The sequence below is a fragment of the Gigantopelta aegis genome, chromosome 3, assembly GCF_016097555.1.
Source record: "Gigantopelta aegis isolate Gae_Host chromosome 3, Gae_host_genome, whole genome shotgun sequence".
Lineage (NCBI taxonomy): Eukaryota > Metazoa > Mollusca > Gastropoda > Neomphalida > Peltospiridae > Gigantopelta > Gigantopelta aegis.
Window position 1 is genome coordinate 18,351,909 of NC_054701.1, and position 17,385 is coordinate 18,369,293.

Here is a 17,385-nt window from a genome sequence, read left to right on the forward strand (position 1 = left end):
TGAATGAGATTATCCGGCCGTTGGTTCTCCCAGGCCTTCAGCAGATTGGCGGCGGGGCAGTTCTGCAGGATGACAATCCCAGACCCCACCGTGCCAGGGTGGTAACGGACTTTCTCAGACAACACGGTATCGCCAGGATGGATTGGCCAGCATATTCGCCTGACTTGGCCCCAATGGCCTGGGACGAATTAGGCAGGAGAGTTCGGGATAACCATGCCCCTCCGGCCAACCTTCATGATCTGGGTCAACTTCTTATGGCAGAGTGGCAGGCCATTCCCCAAGAGTTCTTCAGACGTCTGATCAACAGCATGAGGCAACGATGTGTCGAGTGTATTCGCGCCAGGGGTGGATTCACACACTATTAAAAGAATGTTCTAATGTGTAAAATCCATGTTTGACAACCTTCAACTTTGACAGCATGTCATGTGACTTTCTTGTATACAGTGACGTTTATTTGTGTTTTTTTGTAAATATGGAACAATAAATAAAAAATTTGGTGTAGTTTACATCATCAATCTAATACACTCTGAAACTTATTTGGTTATAAATTTTTGACCCTTAAATTCTTTTGAGTAGTATATATTATCAGCTATTGGATGTCAAACATTTGGTAATATTTGACATACAGTTTTAGAGAGGAAACCTGATAAATTTTCCAATTAGTAGCAAGGGATCTGTTATATGCACCATATAGCACATGATTATATATGCACCACAGGATAGCACTTACCACAGCCTTTTATATACCAGTTGTGGTGCACTGGCTGAAACAAGAAATAGCCCAATGGGCCCACCAAGGGGGATTGATCCTAAACTGACCATGCATCAGGTAAGCCCCAGTATTTACAATACGTAATGTGATTTAAAATGTATTTATCATTTGCATTGTGATATAATATTAACAGAATACTTACCACGATATAACATAAACTGTGTAAAACTTATATGTAATATGATATATAAACAATGTAATCTTTGTTGGCAGAATAGTTGTAAAAGTAATCATATTATCTTTTATGGACTGTAAAAAAATATCACATTATTTAAAACAGTTATGTATTTAACCTAATTTATTTTCTCAATAATGACTTAATCTTTCATTATACTCATATTGTACACAGCAAAATACCTTCAATTACTTATATAAATAGCTTGATGGGATTTCACAATGTGAATACGGTGCTGATATTGAGATTTCACATCACGAATATGGTGCTGATATTGAGATTTCACGTCATAAATACGGTGCTGATATTGAGATTTCACGTCATGAATATGGTGCTGATATTGAGATTTCACGTCATGAATAGAGTGCCGATATTGAGATTTCACGTCATGAATACGGTGCCGATATTGAGATTTCACAATGTGAATACAGTGCCAATATTGAGATTTCACAATGTGAATACGGTGCCGATATTGAGATTTCACAATGTGAACACTGGCTATCATACATAGTGGACTACTGGTATCTTAAGGTCGACTATATAAGCACATAACTGAGGCTAGCAGGTGGCGAATGAGATATCGCAATATGAATATATCGCTGATATCATACATGGTGGACTATTGATACCTTGAAACAGCAAGGCATATTTATTGTCAAATTGTTTCTTAGCAACAGTTGCGAATAAACTGAAAACTGATTAGCAACTACTTCTATGAAATTTGCATAGCGAATCGTGACATATTGAATGAAAGGGTCCTTGGGTAGACTATGCAAGCACAAAGATGAGATCAGCGCCTAATGAAAGAGAAATATCACAATATGAGTAAGGCTCTGATATCATACGTAGCGGCCTACCTTCAAGTATGTAATCACTCAGGGGAGACTATCACCTGGTCAATGATATACTCACATCTTTACGCTGGGTCCACCCTCTTAAATGAATAGGTAAAGCTCTTGCTCCTTCAAACATGTATTTCTTGGGCATCTTCCCATCTTCTCTGCAAGCTTGGTTAAACATAACAGTGTATGTGAGAAGATAAGAACAGTATGTATACAACAGATAAATAGTAGAAGATGCTAAAGTCACTGCTGACTCTAGTTGCCATTTTTGGCTATTACAACTTTTTGTCTTATGCTAGTGTCAGACTACCAACTGCCAGCAGGAAGTTGGTCAACTTTCTGCTCTCACAACTTCTACAAATGACCAGCTGCTAGTCTGAGCACTCTTACAACTCGATTCTTATCGTATAACCCATTAGTTGTTAATCTGATTGAACCCGTTGAAAGTCAGGATTTGGGGAAATTACAACGCAACGGTCAAGTTGGCAAACTACATTGTGACAGTTGACAGTCTGAGCCTAGCCCAACAGTTAGAGTTAGAGTACAAATTATGTATAACTATTTGCTTAAATTGTAAAAAATAATGTGTTTTCATTCATTATCATAAAATGGTGTTTGTAGTAGCTCAAAATTAATTTTAAGTAAAACAAAAAAGATACATACACAGGGAATTAGACACAGTAGCTTTAAAAACAACAACGCTTTCAATTTCAACCAGTGAACAACAACAGTAAACAAAACACGTTAACATTAAAAACTTTTGATCTCAAATGGAATATTTTTATAGTGAATGTTTTCGTCATATTAATTTCTAACTCTGTGCAGCAGCCAGTACTGGGATGTGAACTCAGTACCTATCAGCCAAGAGGCTGATGTTTAATTGATGTCAGATTTTTGCCCAGATGAGATCTTACAAAAGTACTATTACTTCAACTCACCTTTCAGATACTCCAGAAAGTGCTTGGCAGCATACCAGCAAACTGTTTCATAATACGGAAATAAATATTTCTCTGGAGTCTTCACTCTCCTCTCTATTTCGTAGCATCTGAATCGGAAACAATTAACAGATTTAGTTACATCTTTGGTTTCTATTCTATGATGAATCACAAAACCTGAACATGTCTCCCTAAAACACACACAAGATTGTAGATAAATATATTTACATGACATAACTTACTCTAGCTGAAGGGGTGTCTGGTAGTTGTGTAGTAATTTGGATTAATGGAACCTATATTTACAAGGGGAGACTAATAGAACCTGTATTTTCAAGATATAACTTACTAAAGCTGAAGGGGAGTCTGGTAGCTGTGTAGTAATTTAGATTAACAGAACCTTTATTTACAAGGTATAACTCACTCTACTTGAAGGGGAGTCTGGTAGCTGTGTAGTAATTTAGACTAACAGAACCTTTATTTACACGGTATAACTCACTCTACATGAAGGGGAGTCTGGTAGCTGTATAGTAATTTAGACTAACAGAACGTTTATTTACAAGGTATAACTTAGTCTGGTACTAGACTAACAGAACGTTTATTTACAAGGTATAACTCACTCTACATGAAGGGGAGTCTGGTAGCTGTGTAGTAATTTAGACTAACAGAACGTTTATTTACAAGGTATAACTCACTCTACTTGAAGGGGAGTCTGGTAGCTGTATAGGAATTTAGACTAACAGAACCTTTATTTACAAGGTATAACTCACTCTAGTTGAAGGGGAGTCTGGTAGCTGTGTAGGAAGTTTCCCCCAAACACGAGTGAGTCGATGGGTGTGAAGACAGCGTGGATCCACCCCGTGGGGATGAACATGGTCTGGCCCTGTTTGACGACACATTTGTAGCAGTCGTCCACCTGGTCCCCGAAGAACGTCTCACTTTGGCTGGACGATGACACCCATGTCTCGTAGAGCGCCATGTTCGCGTTGGTCGGCCGGATCAGGTAAAACACCTTCTCACCCTGCAAACAAAAGGGGATGTTTGTTGAAAGACATTTAATTCAGTGCCAGATTTGTGCTGAAACAACTTCTCACTTATAAAGGAATGTTTGTTTAAAGACACCTACGTTTAATTCTTAATCTTCTGACTACTGCAGGCGAGATATCTCACCTGATGTCACGCAAGTTGACATACTGTACACTGTGCATTCCCTAATTCATATTTCCCACTGTCTTGCACATGGCACTCACCAGAAATAATAATGGATCAACAGGAAATAGATTAATTGAGAGTATGGCAGCTTTAATTTTTCGAATTTTGGCAATTTTCGCTAGACAACAATGGCAGAATGTTGTGGTCATTCTGACCAATCGATAGCTGATTGTAATAGCTAATTTGATAATAAATTTTATTGTTTTACCAACAACGAAAATGACCAAATATTGGGATGTGAATCATAGTTAGTTTTCCAAAAATAATTCTGGGCAGAAAAACACAGTTGTTGGAAATAATGGACATATGGCCACAAATGCCCGTAAATAAACGTAACTCTGTCTATTTTTCCTTAATTTTAATCAATATTAACTGATCTAAAATATCATAAAATTCTGAAAAAAAAACCATGAAAATAATACTTACCGATTCAAATATGAACTTTATTTATAAAACATTTAAGTGAATATATGTGAGTAAAAGTTATACTCACTCAACGTGATGTTTGTCAGAAATTAATTCAGTAGTCAGAAGGTTAATCAATATATTTTAACGGCCGACCAATGGCAGCCTACCTCATTATAATTATCATTGCATGATGGATTTAGTTTGGAATCAGGGGTCAAACGCAATTATTTATCTATTTCCCAGATTATTATTATCAAATATAGAAACAAATTTTATTTTGATTCCATGACTTTCCAGGAGATTTAAGCACTTTCCAGGGTGAACATTTTTAAAGCACTTTCCAGGATTTTCCAGGATGCATGCAAACCCTGTATTAAGTGACAGGTTGTGAATACAGCGAAACCCCTTAATATAAGATCCTCTAGTAACTACAATTCCCTCACAACCAAAAATGTTTTCACTGTCCCTTTTTAACTATCACTACAGAACATCACCTCTGTAAACCAGTTTGTGAATACATGATTTATTTCACTAATAATAACAATCACAGCAGAATTACCCAGTTGTTTGTATATACAAGGTCTATAACACCTAAATATAAAGGCTTGATTCCACATACATTTATGCTGTATTGTGATGGTGAGTGAAGCGTGTTAGTAAAAGCTTAATTCTGTTTAGAATACACCACCGTGGTGGGAAATGGCCCGAATGCAAAAAAAATATTCCCGAGTGTTTCACGTAGCATACTTCTTTTGTTCAACCAATGGGATTCCTGAATTTGGAATCTGGGCCGATACTTATAAGACTCAATCTTTAATGACATCACACACATCCAATTTGTATGGCATTGCCATGGCATTAAAGTCTCAGACTCTGTTAGTCTCAAGTCTAGACTAAAAGTTTTATGGTCATTTCATGTGAAAATGGCGTAAAAACAATTAGGTGGAATTAGACTTCAAGATAATGTTGGTTTGTCCGTACACACTCACCCTAAGAACATGATACCACACGGAGGTACCACCGAAGTCTATGTGGAAATCCGTGAAGCTGTCTCGGACACCCATCAAACAGTATTTCTGAACTTCCGGTCGGGAGTATGCACTGTCCTCAGGAAGTTGATCAGGCCACAGGGTCTGTACCCAGCTGAGCTGCCGAACCATCAATGGTGGAACTACCAGTTCTGATAACCTGAAATCACAGTGTTTAATATTAGTATATACCCAGCTGAGCAAGCCATCAGAGGCAGAACTACGAATCCCAATAACCTGAAATCACATTTAAATTAACTCAGATGTCAAATACACAGTATTTAATTAACATAACTGAACGATCAGAGGCAGAACAACAAATTCTGAAAACCTGACATCACACTTTTTAACTACCAAAGAAGATGAATGAAGTGTAGTTACATAGGCCACTTGGTCAGACTTTTGGGAGAATCTAGAGTGGGACGCAGCCTAGTTGTAGATCGCGGTTGGTTTAGGATCAATTCCCGTTGGGCTATTTCTCATGCCAGCCAGTGCACCACGACTGGTATATCAAAGGCTGTGGTATGTGCTGTCTTGTCTGTGGGATAATGCATATAAAAGATCCCTTGCTACTAATAAAAAAAATGTAGTGGGTTTCCTCTCTAAGACCATGTCAAAATTACCAAATGTTTGACATGCCATAACTGATGATTAATAAATCAATGTGCTCTAGTGGTGTCGTTAAACAAAACAAACTTTGGGGGGTGTGGGGAGGGGAGATTCACTATGAAACAGTTCTCATGCACCCTTTTCCAAAGGGAAGATGTGGTCACCTGAGTATTCGTAACTTAACACAACCAGTTATTTATCAATATAAAAACCGAATGCCTTTTTTCTTGTAACCATTTGTTGCAAAATTCCAAGCTGATCACGTTTTCAAATGTCTAAATGTGAATGGTTTCTTTACAAACTTTGTGTTGGAGAACTCCAAGCTGATCACGTTGAAGATCTTGTGTCTGTTCGGACTGTTGTAATATTCTGTCCACTCCCGCATCAACATCTTATAGTCCTCCTGACGCGCAACGTCAATCACGTCAATCTCTCGCATTGACCCTAAACACAGAACACATAATATGTGTGTCACATCAATAATCTCTCACACTGACCCTAAACACAGAATACATAATATGTATGTCACATTAATCTCTTGCATTGACCCTAAACACAGAACACATAATAATATTATGTATGTATGTATGTCACATCAATCTCTCTCAATGACTCTAAACACAGAACACATAATATGTATGTATGTCACATCAATCTCTCTCAATGACTCTAAACACAGAACACATAATATGTATGTATGTCACATCAATCTCTCTCAATGACTCTAAACACAGAACACATAATATGTATGTATGTATGTCACATCAATCTCTCTCATTGACACTAAATATAAAACACACATTTTGTATTACATCAAGATCTCTCATAGCTTGAGTCAACCCTAGTCCTCCCCTTATTGCTATGTTGTAGGGGAGGGCTATAGGGGACTGTGTGTAATACTTTGGCAATTGTTGATAACCAAATGGTAGCCAGCTACTGTGTCTAAAATACAAATGTTTTCCCTAAATCTGATGAAATAAGGGAACACATGATATTTGAGACCAAAATAAAAAGAATTCATTACTAGAGTAGGGTGAGGCATAGCCCAGTGGTACAGCGCTCGTTTGATGCACGGTCGGGTTGGGATCGATCCCCGTCAGTGGGCCCATTGCGCTATTTCTCGCTCCAGCCAGTGCACCACGACTGGTACATCAAAGGCTGTGGTATGTGGTATCCTGTCTATGGGATGGTGCATATAAAAGATCCCTTGCTGCTAATCGAAAAGAGTAGCCCATGAAGTGGCGACAGCGGGTTTCCTCTCTCAATATCTGTGTGGTCCTTAACCATATGTCTGACGCCATATAACCGTAAATAAAATGTGTTGAGTGCGTCGTTAAATAAAACATTTCCTTTCATTACTAGAGTAGTTTTGCCTATATAAAATACAGAGATGTAACATGATTGAATGTCAGTACTGTGGGACAGACTGCCAGTAACACAGGTAACTTCCTAATACTGTGGATGAGAACTCAGGTTAGAATCAATACATGCTGAATGAATGAATGAATTAATTTTTAACAACACCCCAGCACGAAAAATACATCGGCTATTGGGTGTCAAACTATGGTAAATGCAAAAATAATGTGATGATAACCATCAATACAAAAATTCAACAGTGAAATTAAAACACAGTGTAAAGAACTGTGAAAAAATATAAATATCACAGATAGGTAAAATTAAAATTTAGAATAGATAAAACATAAAAGAAATAACAAACAATACTTAAATTTGAATCATACTTTCTAATAATAACACTAAATATTTGAATTATATTTTGGTTGTTAAACAGTAACACTCAGTAACACAAACTACCAATATAAAGTGACACTATCAGATATGACGTTCTCTGAAATTTTGTTAATGTTCATCGAGAAATGATCAAACATTGTTATGACTGGACCAATGGGATGACGTTAAATTGTAATGAGTGTAACGGAACTTTAATTATGAGCTATTAAAATGAGAGGTACTAACCCACATGGTTTTCAACATCTTGAATGCTGAAATTAGATGGAGGGACAGTCAGTCCCAAACCCTCTTTTTTCTCCACCAGAATGGGCACTTCCAATCCATTGTTTTCAAAATAATCAATCGTCAGCTGACTGCCATGTAGACGAGTTATTGGAATATCGTCACCACTACAATACAATAGAATACAAGTTAGAAAATATAATTGTGAGTACATTAATCCACTATGAAAGTTAAAATTTGTTTTGTTTAATGACACCACTGATTGTACATTGACTTATTAACCATCGGCTATTGGATGTCAAGCATTTGTTAATTTTTTTTACACACAGTTGAAAATGCTGCAAGAGATCTTTTATATGCATTTTCACACAGACAGGTCAGCATAGGCTAAGCCTTTTAATACACTGGTTGTGGTGCACTGTTTGCAATGGGTTAAAAACCCAATCAGAGAATGGGTCCACTGAGGTGGTTTGATCCTATGATGAAAGCACCTCAAACGAGCGCTCTACCGACTGACTGACCTGCCTCCTAATCCAGTTTGACATCATAAACCTAACACCTATATGTTTTATTTAACATGCACAAGATTAGCTAAAATATACATGTAGCATTCCTGATGTATGTATCAATATACATGACTTTTAACAAACAAAAACCCTAACAAGCTAGAGATGATGACCATATTTATATATTGCAAACAGAACATTTTCAGATTGTAGAAAATATTTCACCCAGCCATATTATCACATTGTACTTCATTAAATGTTACGATCAATGATAAACAATGTCAGAAAAAGGTCTAGCTATGAATATGCATGTAACGATATACACTTTTTTAGTAATGTGTAAATGTAAACATAACATCAATTTATATAAATTCATATGAATTTTTAACTTTGTAAAAGCCAAGAGAAAAGAAGAATGATTAGAGGATTTTAGAAGTTACCCGGGGAAACTTCGGTTCTTCAATTCTTTCGTGAATGCAACTGTTCCAGTCTGTACAGCCTGAGAAAATCAACATTAGAAAATGTAAAAATCAGTCATATTTCAAACATATAGTTGTTAACCCAATTTTTTGTCTTACACATCTCATCTAACCCATCAGTTCCATACACACAGTGCACGAACAAGGTGAGATATACTGATATGTAACAAGTCATACAGGGGTGAGATATATCAAGATATAACCTGTCATCCTGAGGTGATATACTGAGATGTAACCAGTCATACAGGGGTGAGATATACCTAGATGTAACCAATTATACTGGGGTAAAATATACTGAGACAAAACCAAGCATACCGAGGTGATATAGACTGAGATGTGACCAATCATACTAGGGTGAAATACATGGGGTGTAACCAGGCATTCTGGGGTAAAATATACTAAGATGTAACCAGTCATACAGGGGTGAGATGTACCGAGATGTAACCAGTCATTCTGGGGTGAGATATACCGAGATGTAACCAGTTATTCTAGGGTGAGATATACCGAGATGTAACCAGTCATACAGGGGTGAGATGTACCGAGATGTAACCAGTTATTCTGGGGTGAGATATACCAAGATGTAACCAGTCATTCTGGGGTGAGATATACCGAGATGTAACCAGTCATTCTGGGGTGAGATATACCGAGATGTAACCAGTCATAATGGGGTGAGATATACTGAGATGTAACCAGTCATACAAGGGTGAGATGTACTGAGATGTCATCAGTCATTCTGGGGTGAGATATACCAAGATGTAATCAGTCATACTGGGGTGACACATACCAAGATGTAACCAGTTATATTGGAGTGATATATACTGAGACAAAACCAATCATACTGGGGTGAGATATACTGAGATGTAACCAATCATTCATATAGTGAGATGTAACCAACGATACTGGGGTGAGTATAACAAGATGTAAGTACTGAGATGTACCCAGTCATAGTAGCATGAGATGTTCTGAGAAGTATATACCAAGATGAAACCAGTCATACTGGGAAGAGATTAAATCATGTCATATAAGGTGACAAACATAATATGGTAATTTTGATGTATAGTCTTACAGAGGTAACCTGCTACATTTTTCTATTAGTTGAGCAGGGTGGGACATAGCCCAGTGGTAAAGTGCTCTCTTAATGCATGGTCGGTCTGGGATCGATCCCCGTCTGTGGGCCCACTCGGCTATTTCTCATTCCAGCCAGTGCACCACGACTGGCATATCAAAGGCTGTGGTATGTACTAACCTGCCTGTGGGATGGTGCATATAAAAGATCCCTTGCTGCTAATCGAAAAAAGTAGACCATGAAGTGGCGAAAGCAGGTCTCCTCTCTAAATATCTGTGTGGTCCTTAACCATATGTCTGACACCATATAACCATAAATAAAATGTGTTGAGTGCACTGTCCTTCCTTCCTTTTCCATTAGCAGCAAAAGATCTTTTATATGCACCATACACAGACAGAATATCACATACCACAGCCTTTGATATACAAGTTGTGGTGCACTGGATGGAAAGAGAAATAAATGATGGGATGATAAAACTATCATGATTTAACCATGACAAGATGACAAATTTTATATCATTATTAGCATACACATGTATTACCTTAGCTGAATCTTCTTCCGAGTAATCATGACGATGCCAGTTTCTCCTTTTCTTCACTAAAATATAAATTATAATAATTTTATCATGTCACAAATTACATGTATATATACTCTTCAAAAAAAGAAACGCAAAAGGGTACAAATGGGTTATAACTCCGATTTTATGTTTCCTACCGGTTCATGCTTTGTGAATATAAGGTCATTGCATGTCCCAAACACATTCCTACGGTTACATTCGATAAAACGCAGCACTGTACAATAAAGTTCCAAAATGTGAATATTCGCAAAAACGCAGCCACGTGCAAACCATGTCACCACTGCACGTGCGTTGTCTGCACATGCAACATGAACACCGACAGTATAAAAGTGCAGGGTGTTCGCTTGCCTGGCCTCTGTATCTGGCCGACAGTTGACAATCCAGGACATGCCACGTCTCAGTGAACCGCAGAGAAACAATGCCATCGGCCGACTAGACGCAGGCGAATCCAGAACGGCCGTTGCCAGGGCATTCCATGTGTCCCCAAGCACCATCTCCAGACTGTGGGACCGTTACCAGCAACATGGATCAACACGTGACCTCCCTAGATCCGGTCGACCACGGGTCACTACCCCCGGGCAGGACCGCTACATCCGGGAACGCCACCTTCGGGAACGATTGACTACTGCCACCTCCACAGCTGCAGCAATACCAGGTTTGCGCAGGATATCCGACCAGACCGTACGGAACCGCCTACGTGAGGTAGGAATTCGTGCCAGACGTCCAGTTCGAGGTGTCATCTTAACACCACAACACCGTCGACTCTGACTGCAGTGGTGCCAGATTCATCGACAATGGCCTCAACTGCGATGGAGACAGGTGTGGTTCAGTGACGAGTCCCGATTTCTGCTCCGACGTCATGATGGAAGATGTCGCGTGTATAGGCGTCGTGGTGAACGTTATGCGGCAAACTGCGTGCAGGAAGTGGACAGATTCGGCGGGGGTAGTGTCATGGTGTGGGCAGCCATCTCACACACTGGCAGAACTGACCTGGTCCACGTGATATCACCGGATTTGAACCCAATTGAGCATCTATGGGACGAGTTGGACCGACGCCTCCGACAGCGACAACCACAGCCCCAGACCCTGCCCGAGCTGGCAGCAGCCTTGCAGGCCGAGTGGGCCACCATCCCCCGGGACGTCATCCGTACTCTGGTTGCTTCAATGGGCAGGCGGTGCCAGGCAGTTGTCAACACACGCGGAGGCCACACCCGGTATTGACTCCAGATGACCTTGACCTTGGTGGTGTGTCCTATCACTTACTCACAATGGACTAGAGTGAATTGTGAACAATCCTGCAACATTTGGTAATTATCGGACTCACCATTCAATAATTAAATCAATTCTCCAAATGTTACGACAATGTGGTTTTGCGTTTCTTCTTTTGAAGAGTATACATTGTAGATTTACTATTTATGATGACAACAAAATCAGCAAGTATTAGAAAATGTGTATATGGTGTTAGCCGTCAGATTCTAGAATATGGTGGCTCAATGCCTGAGAATTTTAGATTCAGGCCACTAAAAATTACTTTATGCAATCCTGATGGCAAGTAGTAAAGAAAAAAAAAAAATAATAATAAAAAAAAATTAAAAAACATTTACACCTCTATGATCATAAGAAAATAAAAGAAACATCCACAAGCCACTTCTTTCGATTTATTGTCACATGCAACATTTTACTAACAGGTAATTAGCCACCAGTAATCTTTGACCCATCCATGACATCAAAATACCTACCGATGTAATTTTATTCAAGTTATAGTGTAAACACTGAAAACAAAAGTTCACTGTTTTAGCATCATTTTCTTCTTTACACCAGAACCCAAAGATTTGTTACTCTAATACTAATATGCAAAACTGTCACCGGTCTTTTAAAGGTTGCATGTCACCATTTACATTTGCAAAACATTAATATGTAAATTATTTATTTATTTTCTAAAATATCACATAAATTGTAAGACTTGTCAAACAAAAATAAAAAATTAAGTTCACAATTTATCATGGTATCTATGATAAACTTAAAAAAGTACCTACATTGAATATTACTAATTTGGTGGTGGTGGTGTGTGTGTGTGTGGGAGGAAGGGTTTCTGTCAGAGGGTAAAACTGGTATGGTGCCATACCCGAATTTTTAGCAGATTGTTTTTTTAAGACAAAATTAATTACTCCTATCATTATTGTATAATTTTCTTAACCCTAACCCTAATTTCAACCCATTTTCTTTTTGGGGAAGGCCACCCCACCCCACCCCACCCCACATAACCCCTGTTGACTGTGGTGGTTGCATTCAATTCCATAGCACCATATCCAAATATTTCTTTCTGGCAGAAACACCGGGAGGGGGTGTTAGTCTTAAAGTGTAATACATGTAAACTTTATGCTAATAAACGTGGAGGCGTTCCCATTTTTTCCCCGATTTGGGGGAAGGGGAGAAGTTCCCATTCATAAGTAAATAAATATATATTCATTTATAAGTGACAAAATATTCATTTGTTTTTAATGCTGTTAGTTCTAACAGTTGTAATAGGTAACATGGATTATTTTTATAACTTAGGTGGTTTTAATGAAAACAATTATTTTAAAATGTTTAATAGGTAACTTTATTCTAAACTGATGCAAATTGTTTGCCTGTTTTTCTAAACAAACCATAAAGTATGCCTAATGAGCCTATTTGCTGTGTAAATTGACAAATTGATTAAACATGATCTCAATATGCCAGATGTACAATGAAAAGTTAAATTATTTTAATTTACTGTGGTTTTTTGTTTGTTTTATCAACAGTTAAAATTGGGCAAGTGAATTTTTCACCATGACCAGTGAATTTTCAGATACACTGGCCCCATGGCAAGTGAATTTAAAAACAATTCTAGAACCCCTGTATCAGGTTACCAATCTTGTCTAGATTGCAATTGCTACATAGTTACATGTATGTGAATGGTATGCAATTGGCATATTATCTCATCAGACTAGATAATGAGATAATAACAATTTATAGTTTTTCAGGTTATGAACAGTTAATCTGAATATGTAGCTTGCTAATATAAGATAACCTATTAATTGGGCTGAGCATAATAACCTGGTGAGGACTGGTTTTCTTAGATATTTACATTAAATTCATACAATACTGCTTTACAATGTATGAACCTGTATGCTTTGATACTCTTGAAATAAAATAATGGTACTTAAATAGTGAGTACCAATGTCCACATACTCTGATAACAAACAATTAATATAATGTGCATTTGTATGTGGTTTATGAGGTTGTAATAAAACAAATTTATCACAGCTCATTTGATAAATCTTGTATGGTAGACACTCTGTCTATGTTCTAAGATATTTCTATGTAAAATATTTAAGTACTAAGACACTTCGATGTAAAATGTGTATGCACTAGGACACTTCGATGTAAAATGTGTATGCACTATGACACTTCGATGTAAAATGTGTATGTACCAAGACACTTCGATGTAAAATGTGTATGCACTAGGACACTTCGATGTAAAATGTGTATGCACTAGGACACTTCGATGTAAAATGTGTATGCACTAGGACACTTCGATGTAAAATGTGTATGTACTAAGACACTTCGATGTAAAATGTGTATGCACTTGGACACTTCGATGTAAAATGTGTATGTACTAGGACACTTCGATGTAAAATGTGTATGTACTTGGACACTTCGATGTAAAATGTGTATGTACTAGGACACTTCGATGTAAAATGTGTATGTACTAAGACACTTTGATGTAAAATGTGTATGTACTAGGACACTTCGATGTAAAATGTGTATGTACTAGGACACTTCGATGTAAAATGTGTATGCACTAGGACACTTCGATGTAAAATGTGTATGTACTAGGACACTTCGATGTAAAATGTGTATGTACTAGGACACTTCGATGTAAAATGTGTATGTACTAGGACACTTCTATGTAAAATGTGTATGTACTAGGACACTTCTATGTAAAATGTGTATGCACTAGGACACTTCGATGTAAAATGTGTCTGCACTAGGACACTTCGATGTAAAATGTGTCTGCACTAGGACACTTCGATGTAAAATGTGTATGCACTAGGACACTTCGATGTAAAATGTGTATGTACTAAGACACTTGGATGTAAAATGTGTATGCACTAGGACACTTCGATGTAAAATGTGTATGTACTAAGACACTTGGATGTAAAATGTGTATGCACTAGGACACTTCGATGTAAAATGTGTATGTACTAGGACACTTCGATGTAAAATGTGTATGCACTAGGACACTTCGATGTAAAATGTGTATGTACTAAGACACTTCGATGTAAAATGTGTATGTACTAGGACACTTCGATGTAAAATGTGTATGTACTAGGACACTTCGATGTAAAATGTGTATGTACTAAGACACTTTGATGTAAAATGTGTATGTACTAAGACATTATAAATGTACAACCCCTGCAATTAAGAAAATGTCCACGGCAAAAAACACGCCATTGAAAAAAAAAAAACCTGAATAGTCTAAGGCAAGAAAGTGCCTCCACGGCATTATCAATTGCAGGGGTTGAATATATGTAGTTACATGTGTGCAAGACACAAACAGGCTTTGCAAAATCAGTTCAAAAGGACACTTGAAAACAAAGTGTTTATGTACATGTACTCACAAACAAGTGGACCGTGTTGGACCTGGCAGTTTGGACAGTGGTAGATCTCAATGTCAGATGCCTGGTGTTCCTGGACACCAACACATCTGAAACAGAAACATGTAACACACTAATGAAACAGAAATACACTGTACATATTCATCATAATGCAGTCAGATCATGGAAACAAAAATTGGTACAAGACCTTCAAATCGACATAGTCATGTCAAATATGTAGGTCTAATTCACACAGCTCTCTTAAACTCCCTTAGGCAGCATCACATGTATTTTTGCATGGAGGGGAGGAGGAAGCCCATATGTTCTTTCCTGTCCTGGACAGAGGAGCCGATTCTTTTACTGAAGAAAAGTGACAAGGGATCAGTTTTCTACAGGAGTTAAAATACCACGTTACACTGGCCAAGGCCGGCACCTGTGCTCATGTCAGATGTGCGCTACAATATATCTAGATCCAAACAATAATTCTCAACCCTAGCCCAAGCTAACTCTCGATGAAGCTGCACGCTGTCGCCTGTGCTCTCGACTTGCCACCCCACCTGGGGGGATTGATTGCAAGCTTTGGATCACTGCTGGAGTTTCGCGTCGCGTACACCGGGTCACGGGCAACCGTGACTTTGGTTTACGGCGACTCGGACTCGCAGAAGAGGACGGAGGAAGAAAAAACGTGCACCAGGAGCGGCTCAGGGGGGAACAAAACTGGCGGCTCAACCGCCAGCGGCGGTCCCTTCTGCGTCGCCGCTCCCGGCTCGGCCCAAGACGAAAGGACCAGCTCATCCGGACCCGCCGTCAACACCGAGGGATGCTCTCAACGCGCCGATGTGCGAGACGCCCCTCCATCTCCCTCTACGCCACCGCCTACACGTAACTGGCCACTGTCACCAGTCTTGCCAGTTCGGAAGGCAGCGGTCCGGGCAGGAGCCGTTGCGAAGAGGAAGGCCGTCGCTCAGCCGAGCGACCAGCCTGACAAGGCAAGACCTCCACCTTCACAGGCACCGTCCCCCTCCGACTCGGAAGCCGTCTGGAAAGTTCAGATCGGGAGTTCATGCAGGGGAACACCTCGGATCCGGCATCACTGATGGGCGGACTAGTGGAACCAGAGCTGAAAAAACTGCCTGATGGAAGCGCTTACGAGCTACACACCCATCAAGTCTACAGCCGGCAAGACGGGGTTGGTACTAACTCAGCGCCGAGAAGGAGTCTACCGACAAGCGGTCCTAGTTAGAGAGATGGATAGCCACACCATTCACAGGATCGTCAAGGCCCTTTTCGGCAACGACTACCGGAGTGTTATAACCATCCTCGCCGACCAGAGATGGAAGCACTTCATCCCCGCCTTTGCCGGTTCTCCGCTCATCAGTTCGCCGTAGGCCAACCTCCACACCCTAACGGCCTTAACGAGGCCACTCACGTGGACATATAGATTGGACTTTAAACATTTAGACCTTCGTTCAAAATTTTATGTCGAAATTACTTTTCTTTTAAATATTAGTAAATAGTCCGATCCTCTCTTCTTTCTCTTATTTATTTTTGGACTGTCCTTCTAAAATGCTCCAAATTATATAAATATTCGGCCGAGCAGTCAATTCTTTTTATTTTTGGCTTGTAATTTTTTTTTATTGTTATTATCTTTTTTAAAATTATTCTATTAACCTTTTTACTAATTGCTATTTTCAAAATTCTGCCCATTTTCAACACTAACCCCCCACCCCCACCCCCCCACATCCCGAGTCAGGCCACCGATCTTATCGGAGGTCGGACTCTGGATGGGCGTGTTCGAAACCCTAGTGGTATATGGGCACGTTAAACTAGTTATCATCATCATCATCATCATCATCAACCCTAGCACAATGCCTACTGGTATGAGTTAATATCAAAGACAAATGCCAGACTCCTGGAGGGTTAATACAAAAACTGCCAGCCATGATTATAGGATGTCAGTCTCCTGGTGGGTTAATATTTTAAAAAAATAACGACAAGGACAACTGCCGGACTCCTGATGGGTTCATATTCAAACTGCTAATAATGAGCTTGAGAACAGATACATGTGTCAACTCTGTGGCCTAATAATACCTTCAAGCCATGTACAATGTACAAGTGTACATGTTTTAGTAGAAACTTTGTTTTATTTAATGACACCACTAGAGCATACTGATATATTAAAGGGA

The 17,385-nt window shown here is 39.0% G+C and overlaps 1 protein-coding gene across 2 annotated transcripts in view; it reads right to left on the reverse strand.

Annotated features, from left to right (window-relative positions):
• The window catches only part of LOC121367629 (histone lysine demethylase PHF8-like), a 48,532-nt gene that overhangs the window by 28,798 nt on the left and 2,349 nt on the right, over window positions 1-17,385 (reverse strand). For both annotated transcript variants that reach the window (XM_041491916.1, XM_041491915.1), the window contains exons 2-10: window positions 15,224-15,309; window positions 10,542-10,597; window positions 8,896-8,954; window positions 7,953-8,116; window positions 6,281-6,422; window positions 5,331-5,529; window positions 3,492-3,742; window positions 2,728-2,834; window positions 1,860-1,954 (exon numbers count right to left, since the gene is read on the reverse strand). In XM_041491916.1, coding sequence (XP_041347850.1) covers window positions 1,860-1,954; window positions 2,728-2,834; window positions 3,492-3,742; window positions 5,331-5,529; window positions 6,281-6,422; window positions 7,953-8,116; window positions 8,896-8,954; window positions 10,542-10,597; window positions 15,224-15,309 — 1,159 coding nt within the window. The remainder of the gene's footprint in view (window positions 1-1,859; window positions 1,955-2,727; window positions 2,835-3,491; window positions 3,743-5,330; window positions 5,530-6,280; window positions 6,423-7,952; window positions 8,117-8,895; window positions 8,955-10,541; window positions 10,598-15,223; window positions 15,310-17,385) is intronic.